This window comes from Sinocyclocheilus grahami, unplaced genomic scaffold (assembly GCF_001515645.1).
Source record: "Sinocyclocheilus grahami isolate Dianchi unplaced genomic scaffold, SAMN03320097.WGS_v1.1 scaffold1345.1, whole genome shotgun sequence".
NCBI classification, from domain to species: Eukaryota; Metazoa; Chordata; class Actinopteri; order Cypriniformes; family Cyprinidae; genus Sinocyclocheilus; species Sinocyclocheilus grahami.
In genome coordinates this window covers 47,054-56,731 of record NW_015506524.1, presented here as the reverse complement: position 1 = coordinate 56,731, position 9,678 = coordinate 47,054, and the positions used below count along the sequence as shown (strand labels likewise).

The window sequence follows — 9,678 nt, the reverse complement described above, 5'->3', positions numbered from 1 at the left end:
GTGTGTGTTGATGCATCTGTGTCTAGACAGGCAAAGCATGACAGCATTGCCTACCTTGAACATGACAGCTTGCAGTTTTCCTGCAAAATACCGTTTCAGAGCATTGCATGCGTCTGGATCAACACTGCACGTGTGAGATCTGAATCCAGTCACACAAAGGCCGGTTTCGGTGCTCTGTGTTTTCAATCAGGTCGAATGCCATTGTTTGCATTGCAAAGTCAGGGAGAGATAATATAACATTTGAACAGAGCATGCATTGTTCTGGCTGCCCTGGTTTATGCTGAATATGTGAAGGATGCAGGACTCATATGTAAACCCAAACATAAGTTGCTCTCTCCTCAATCATGAGATTGCATGGAGAAATGTTGGAAAAGTTTGATTGTACTCCATATTTTCAGCCATGCACACTAGTTTGTCCTACTTTCACTAGACTGTTTCTCTTCTTGGTAAACACTTGCTGTGCTTTGGAGAGAAGAGGTGCACCTAATCTAAAAAACACGTCCTAATAAGGATAACAAGTGTGAATGTGATGAAAAGGACGGGCCATGTCTGTGTAGTGTAAGTTAGTCTATCTTTGCGTTTATGGCTTGTATGGACCAAGGGCAGATTTATAATTTAGTTGCGACATCACTCAAGATACTCAAAGGCATGGAGTCAGACTGACTCTTTTTCACTCCAACAATGTTATAAATTTAAAGTAAAACTAGTTTAATTTTCAGTAAAAATTATAATTAAAAAAGCTACATATTTTTGATACACCAGGCTATTATGACTCGTATAGTATGATATAATGAGAACCTGGAGGAAAAAACAGCTCTGACTAATCTCTAGCTTTGTTTTAACTAGAGGCCCAAGCTGGGCAAAAATATACAATTTGATGCAGATGCTGATGTTTATATGGCAAAAAGATGAAATTCTGATAGCTTGCAATGTTAATCAATGAGATCTTTATAACAGTATAGCAGATGCTTACATAAAATGCATATAAATACCTCTTTTCTCCCAAAAACGTCTTAGTAAGATGATATGTAAATGCTTAGTTTTATGGTCATAACATATAATGCAATGCAATACAATGATGATCGAGAAATGAACAAATAAACATTCCTCAAATGCCTGATGGGCAGATTGGATACTCGCGTTTGAACATGATCTTTCTTAAAAATGATGTATGCATAATCAGGAAAAAGTTCAGCAAAATTTTGTCATTGGTGGCCATAGAAATTCATGTTTTAAATATGAAACAGTAGCTTTATTGGGTTAAAGTGTTTGTGGAGAACTTAGTTGTTGATTTCCAACATGCTTTAAATCATTCACTCGCCCTTATGTTCTTTCAAAGCTGTATGCTGTTATTTTTCCATTGCAGCACAAAATAATTTAAGGTCTTGTGCATGAAACAAAGTGCATCAGGCTTTTGGGGAGCTTCCATTGTATTGCATTGCATTATATGTTTTAAAACTACAGAGCTTTTTATACTAAAACGAAGCATTTAAATATCATCTAGGCAATAAAATGCCTGTTAAGCTCCAAAAAAAGCATCGATGGCTTTTTGACACGTGGTCACGATGAAGTGTCATATGATTGAGAGTTGCATAAATATACGTCAGAGTTTCTCCTTTTGTGTTTCACAGAAGCCACAGTGCCTCAGTCTGGTCATATTTTGGTGCTTGTCCTCTGTGTGTTCATAGAAAGGCCATGTGAGGTTTGGCCGGGGCCCCGGGGCAGAGCGACTGGCTCTAATGCCGTTAATCTGGATCTGAGCCCCAACTGTCTCATAAACTCATATCACCCTCAGTGCAAAGTACCAGACATTAAGAGCCAAGCTACTGTTTTATTCACAACTGTTGAAGTTCTCGAGGGAGGTTGAGATGTGATTAATTCGGTGCTGCTTTGAGATTTGTTCTCAGTATAAAAGTGCTTTAATTAAATTGCCACTACATCTCAGAGAAGCCAAGCTGAAGTCAGTTGTTCAATAGCTGTCAGCGGGAATAATTAGCCGTTGCACTTTCGTTACTGTGGGGTTTGTGTACCTTAAAGAAACAGTTCGCCCACAAATCAGATTTGGAGAAATGTAGCATTGCATCACTTGCTCACCAATGGATGCTCTGCAGTGAATGGGTGCCGTCAGAATGAGAGTCCAAACAGCTGATAAAAACATCACAATAATCCTCAAGCAATCCACACCACTCCAGTCCATCAGACCTCTGTGTGTTCATAGAAAGGCCATGTGAGGTTTGGCCGGGGCCCGGGGCAGAGCGACTGGCTCTAATGCCGTTAATCTGGATCTGAGCCCCAACTGTCTCATAAACTCATATCACCCTCAGTGCAAAGTACCAGACATTAAGAGCCAAGCTACTGTTTTATTCACGACTGTTGAAGTTCTCGAGGGAGGTTGAGATGTGATTAATTCGGTGCTGCTTTGAGATTTGTTCTCAGTATAAAAGTGCTTTAATTAAATTGCCACTACATCTCAGAGAAGCCAAGCTGAAGTCAGTTGTTCAATAGCTGTCAGCGGGAATAATTAGCCGTTGCACTTTCGTTACTGTGGGGTTTGTGTACCTTAAAGAAACAGTTCGCCCACAAATCAGATTTGGAGAAATGTAGCATTGCATCACTTGCTCACCAATGGATGCTCTGCAGTGAATGGGTGCCGTCAGAATGAGAGTCCAAACAGCTGATAAAAACATCACAATAATCCTCAAGCAATCCACACCACTCCAGTCCATCAGATAATGTCTTGTGAAGAGGAAAGCTGTGTGTTTGTAAGAAACAAATCCATCACTTAGGTGTTTTAACGTCAATTCTTTGCTTCTGGCTAAAATATGAGTACATAATCCAAAATAATGCTTCCTTCTGAGAAAACATCCATCTCCTGTTGTCTCTCACATCAAAATCCAGCCACATATTTGTTTTGGACTGTTTTTGATTGTAATCGGTGCTTGATCTGTGCAGATTTCTCTCCTGATTCAGACAAGATGACTTTTTCGCTGGAGAAAGCAATATTATAGATTATTGTATCGTATTTTAACCTGAAGCATCGTTTTGAAGTTAAAAACATCCTAATGATGGATTTGTTTCTTATAAGCATGCCAGTTTTTGCTTCACAAGACATTAATTGATGGACTGGAGTGGTGTGGATTGTTGTGATGTTTTTATCAGCTGTTGGACACTCATTCTGACGGCACCCATGCTTTTTGACTGGTTTGTATTTAGATTGGCTCTTTGTCATCAAATCTTCCCATGTCATCTGTATCGACAAACAAATGGTCATAGACTGCTGTGAAGCATCTGTCCTGGCACCAAACGGCGAGCACAGAGCACAATGCCAGCAAGCCAAGCCAGAGAGAGGAAACAGATTTTTCCAATATTGTCTCTGAGCCCCACAGTCCGGTGTTGAACTTGTCCTGGCACTGAGTCCTTTATACAGCACGGCCAAGACAGAGGAGAATTGTTCACGAACCTCTTGAGGGAGGGCAGATATTAGCCCTGATTGCTCAGTAACACAGGTTTTTGTGCTCGTCGCAAAACTGTTGATTAATGTAATATTTTAGTCCAACTCTGTTCTTCAGTGTTGACAGAACTCGTATCAAATTGATCTGTTATCAGCTGTGTTAGACAGTAATTATTCAAATAAATAGCAATGCTGCTAACTTGTTGGAATTTTTTTGTTTTTCAGATATATATAAAGAAAGTTTGGAGTCTATTTTTTTTTGTGTTTTTACATCTTTTGACATTTTAATATTTTCTTATGTTCATCAAGGCAGCATATATATATATATATAATTTTTTTTTACTGTTAATTTGTATTTTATCTGTCACACATGGCTCTTTGATTCATATTTGTGAGGTTTTGAGTGTTTTTGCTTTTATTTTCATAATATGTAGCTGTTTCTGATATCAAACTTACCCTTTAATTGTTACCAATAATCAGATTTTTTTTTTTTTAAGTATTTAAGCCACTAGATTGTCAAACACTGGCCCATCTCTGTATGATTTTGTTATAATATATAATTTCCAGCAAAAATAACTGTATGGTGATTTAAAATGACTCATACGGTGGAATAGATTTTGGTCCTACCGCCTCCCAGCTTGTACGCTTTCAAAGTAGCTTCTCCTACACTGTTCAGCAGGCTAATAATACACCGCCGAGCGTTATCATCAGGCTTCATGACACGCCATACCAAACCCAGTCTCTAGTCAGCAGATTTCAGCCCATGTTTTGTGGGCGACACATTCCTGACGCAGTCTGGCATGAGCGGAATGCTGTCCAGATTTCAGTATGTAAATGCCTGTCTTTGTCTCATCTCTTCCTGTGGCTCCCAAGCAGGGGCTGCTGGGAAAAGACATGTGAAGAGACTTTGTACTGGGGTTGTGGGAGCATTCTGACAGTCCATCTTCTTGTGTTTTTCAGTCTCCACGTGTACGGCCGTCTGTAAGAAGAATCCTCCGCCTATTCCTCCTCGAACCACCTTCAAACCCTACATCGCAGTGACGGTCCAGAGCAGCACCGAATCGGCCCAGGACACATACCTGGACAGCCAGGACCAGCGCAGCGAGATCAACAGCCAATCAGGACGCAGCAACTCCTCCGACAGCATCGCCAGCTCTCGGACAGGGAGTCTGGTCAAGTGTGCCAAGCGGCAGCCCATCCTGCCCCCCATCCCTGCCCCACGGGAACCCGTGCCCCTGCCCAGCGCCAGAGTGACCACGCCTCCTCCCGCCATTGTCCCGCCCTCTCCTGCCCCAGACACCAAAAACGAGCCTGCAAGCCTCACAGTGGCTCCCAACAAACCGCAAGCCCCGCCCAAAAGAAAACTCTCCTCCATTGGCATTCAGGTGTGTGTGAATATTTATGATGTCGTCATTATGCTTTTATGCTAGGGCTGCTTTTATACTCGACGTGAGTCGAGTGTTTGAAGTGAATCCTTCTGTGAGATGATGTGGCTTCTTATTAGTGCTGTCAAACGATTAATCGCATCCAAAATAAAAGTTTGTTTTTACATAGTATATGTATGTGTTAGAGATGCACCGATCGATCGGCCAGGGATCGGAATTGGACGATTTTCCTCATGATCGGCCAGTCAGTCTCACTTATTTCCGATTTCGAGCCGATCCGTTTTGTTACCAGCGGCACAGGCAATAACATCAGCCGCGCATTCTCGTTCTCTTCTCTCTGACGACACCTTCTCTCTCTCTCACACACACATCTCATTCGCTCCGGTTAAATAGTGCTTTTATTGTGCATTATAGTCTTTCCCGCAGGTTTCGCGCTTACACCAAAAGCGATCAATATTAGTGGATCGCACAATCCGCGCTCCGTCTCAAACCGCTTGTGAGCCACAAATACCAAAATGAGTGGCTAACTGCGCTAAAACGTTCAAATACATACAAAATTATGTCAAAATGCCCGTCTTGGCTAGAGCTGGGAATCGATTCAGATGTCCCGATTCGATTTCGATTCGCAAGCTCTCGATTCAATTCTCGATTTTTTTTTATTCCATTCAGTGAATATAGTTTTAATACAAATTACAAAAACATAAGCACTGAATGAATGACAGGCTTTCTGTTGTAACATCGCGCAAGGTAAATAAGGGTGACATCTAGTGGAGAAGACTAATGATAAGAGTCACGTTAATCAGATCTTATTTTAAATGTGTGCTGACATAAATCCCGGAAAAGATTGATTCGCGGCTCTTGAGAATCGATATCGAATCGACGTAATTAAAAAAAAAACGATTAATCAAAAAACCTATTTTTTTGCCCAGCCCTAGTCTTGGCATGTATCCAGTTAAACACAGTCAGTTTTGGAACGTTAAATAGTTGAGAAAGAGAATGTTGTGTAAGTATATTGGGTCCATGGATAAACTCTTAAAGGGACCGCAGTCCAATATTCCTGCTGCTGTCTGTCATGTTAATCAAAGAACAAAAGCCAAAGAAAATCACTTTCTGCTCTTGACTGAGTACGTTTTAAATCGGCCAAGAAAATTGCAATCGGTGCATCTCTAGTGAAAAATGTCAATTTGGTTGAATTTTCACAAAAATGAGTCCATTAAGGCCTCGTCTAGTGAACCCAGTGCTCCACATAGTAATTAAACGTCTAAAATTGTCCTTATTTGTATGTTTTCTGTACCACCTTTGTTTGAAAATGTTGTTTATCCAAGCGAAGCACTTCTGCATCTGATGTTTTAATTTCGGTTTTGAAAGGAACATGCAGGAATGAGAAAATAAATGGCAGGACTTGATTGATGTTAAGAGTTATTAAGAGCGATAAGCCATGAAAAAGGATCTTACAGTAACACATTTTTGAAAATGTGCTCATTGTGACTCATTTTGCCATCCCAGGTCACATATATTACACAAACAATAACTATAATAAATAGGGATGCACCGATATGAAAATTTTGGCCGATACCGATAACCGATTATTTTTTATTTTTGAAAGCCGATAACCAATATGTTGGCCGATAAATCTATATCCAAATTGTTATATACTTTTTGAGAGCCTGATTACAAAAAAGGTCTCATCATTAAAAGCCACATCCCAAACACTTCAACATAAGCAGCCTAGTTTGAACGGTGTACGTTTTAAAAATATTTTTACTCTCCCATTACCAAATTTAGTCATAAAAAAGTCTTATCAGGCCGATACCGATAACAGAAAAAATGAGCATTTATCGGCCGATACCGATATGGTGGCCGATATATCGTGCATCCCTAATAATAAAGTACAATTTTATTGGTCGTGTAAAATTGTATGATAGTTTACAATTCTAAAAAATAAAAATGTAAATTATTTTATTTTATATATATATATAAATAATCATGTTTAAAATTTTATTGGTATTTATGCATTTTTTTTTAATCTATGAAAGAATGTTTTATAACATAGTAGATATGGTCTGTATTGTTATAGGATGTGAAGAAATCAATTTATGATCTTATATGTTCAATTCATACAGTCATTCAGGCTTATTTGTTGAATAACGTAGGCTCTGATATGTAAATGTTGGCAGTTGTATGTTAACGAGCTCATGAACGTGACACACCATGACTAATTCTGAATGAGAGGTTTTGTATTTTACTCATTTAAATGCTCTGGGTAAACTAGCGAGGGAGGTGTGAGTTATGAATATTAACTACATCACATAGCATATCAGACTTTTCAAAAGAGCAGGAAAGAACCTGTTTTTCATCAAACGACCCCTTTACACTCAAGCTGTTTCGCTGAATCAGTCAGTGACCTTAGTGCTGTGTTGAGCTCATTAGAGCTGATTCATAACTACTTTAAATTCTAGATGTATTGGATCCGAGTTGTTTCTCTTGTGGCAGGTGGATTGTGTGCAGCCGATTCTGAAAGAGGAACAAACTCCCACCACCAGGTTCCAGTCCATCGGGGTTCAGGTTGAAGACGGCAGACCGTGAGTTTCCTTTCTGCCTTTTGCATCCTCCAGAAACGAAAAGTTGCGCCTCCATTTAGCACTTTGGAATTTGATACGCATGTTGACAGCAGCGCTTCTCACGAAAGCGCTGTGTGATCGCTGTGTGAGTGAGTGAGTGAGTGTGAGTCAGCAGCAGAGTTTCTCAGCCATGTATGGCGCTGAAAACACTCACAAATAATGATTCAGTGCAGACGGCTGGAGATAATGAGATTCTGTGCGCATCTCCCACTCGCTTTGTTTCCTGGCGCTCTCCATTGCAGTCTATTTTCATATCTCTTTCTTTCTCCCGGCCCGCGTTCCCAGTCTCTGCTCCTCCTTTTCGTTTTTTATTTTCTAAGACAGTCCAATGAAATGGAGAATATCTAACAACATGTAAACTAGGGAGGCTTTATTGATATTTGTCAAATTGATATTTATAAATCGATTTAAAATTCTTAATTAGTTAAGATATAATAACAGAAATGAATAACAGAAAATTCATAAACTAATGGAAGTGTGTAGTTTGAGTGTTGGTTGGTGTCTTTAACGGGTCTCTTTTCTCTGTGCGTCCAGACTCAGTCGCTTCACTAGCATGGCGTCTAGACAGGAGACGACAGAGGCTGAATCTCAGGAGCAGTCCGACAGTAAACCCTCGCAGAATAAGACGCCCCACCAGAGTCTGGACTGGGGCAGCGTTCTCAAACCCTCGCTGCAGGAGAAACTGGACCCGGCGCTGGACCCGTCCTCCCTCCCGCCGCCCGACCCATCTCTGCAGGCCGGGAGCGTGAACGGGGCCGTGGAGCAGCCCGGGGGTGCGGCGTGCCTCAGGGACGGGTGCTGGTTCCAGAAGCTTCTGCAGGCCGAGACCGAGCGCATGGAGGCCTGGTGTCAGCAGATGGACCAAGAGACCAAAGACAAACCGCTGTCAGAGGAGGGTGAGATGCCACCGTCATACAAATACAACATTTCATCATCCAGTCTATTCCTGATGGATCAATTCAACGTGGACCCGTCCTCCCTCCCGCCGCCCGACCCATCTCTGCAGGCCGGGAGCGTGAACGGGGCCGTGGAGCAGCCCGGGGGTGCGGCGTGCCTCAGGGACGGGTGCTGGTTCCAGAAGCTTCTGCAGGCCGAGACCGAGCGCATGGAGGCCTGGTGTCAGCAGATGGACCAAGAGACCAAAGACAAACCGCTGTCAGAGGAGGGTGAGATGCCACCGTCATACAAATACAACATTTCATCATCCAGTCTATTCCTGATGGATAAATTCAACGGAGTAAATCACCTTTTGAAAGTAATTTGACGCTTCAAATAAAGATTTTTCGATTACATTGTTACACCAGTAGGTGGCGAAAAGGTACTGTTAAAATGTATTTGTCTTTGAATCATACAAGAGATTTGTTCAAAAACACCGATTCATCCAGTAATGAAACAAGTACATCTTTGTTTACTTTAGTTGTCTAATTGTTTTTTTCTTCCATTTAAAAACAAAATAATAATAATAAAAAACTTCCATTTAAAAAAAAAATGTATCCAGAATCATGCAACTCTATTTTGCGCACAAACAGTTCTTAAACGAGTCCAGTTTTTATGTAGCCTGTTGATTTTTGTTTGTGGTAATCAGCTGCAACTAAATGGTTTGCAAAAATTGACAGAATAAATATGTTTAATATAATTTTTAATCACATTGGAATAGAAAAGAATCGGAATCGATAAGTGGAATCGGAGTCAGAATTGATCAAATTCAAACGATGCCCAACCCTAATAACAATAAAATGAATACTACTATTACTACTACTAATAATAACAAAAACAAATGTAATTAAGTATTATTATTATTATTTATTTTATTATTTGGAAATCTATTTATTTGCTCAATGAAATAAGATAAATTAATTGGCAATGAAAAATTATCCAATCAGTTCCTTTTGGGTTGAGGCAATTTAATTATTTTCAATGTAATTATACAAATATATAATTAATTTCACTTCAGTTAATCTATTTAATTACTCAACAACTAATCGATAAAGATTAACATTAATAATTTAATAAAGGATGGAATAAATTCTTGACATTATTATAATACATAATTTATATATAATATAATTTCATTATATACATGATAAAACAAATTATTTTATTTACCTTTATTTATATATAAATATACAAGTGTTTGTGTAAATTTGTGTGTCTCTAAAAATAATATACTTATAAAAAAATACAGTAATATTTTATATATATATATATATATATTTCTACA

The 9,678-nt window shown here is 39.6% G+C and overlaps 1 protein-coding gene across 1 annotated transcript in view; it reads left to right on the top strand.

The window, feature by feature from the left end:
- The window catches only part of LOC107569431 (disks large-associated protein 4-like), a 196,021-nt gene that overhangs the window by 180,793 nt on the left and 5,550 nt on the right, over positions 1–9,678 (top strand). Inside the window, exons 10-12 of the mRNA XM_016255532.1 lie at positions 4,412–4,836; positions 7,330–7,418; positions 7,992–8,353. Coding sequence (XP_016111018.1) covers positions 4,412–4,836; positions 7,330–7,418; positions 7,992–8,353 — 876 coding nt within the window. The remainder of the gene's footprint in view (positions 1–4,411; positions 4,837–7,329; positions 7,419–7,991; positions 8,354–9,678) is intronic.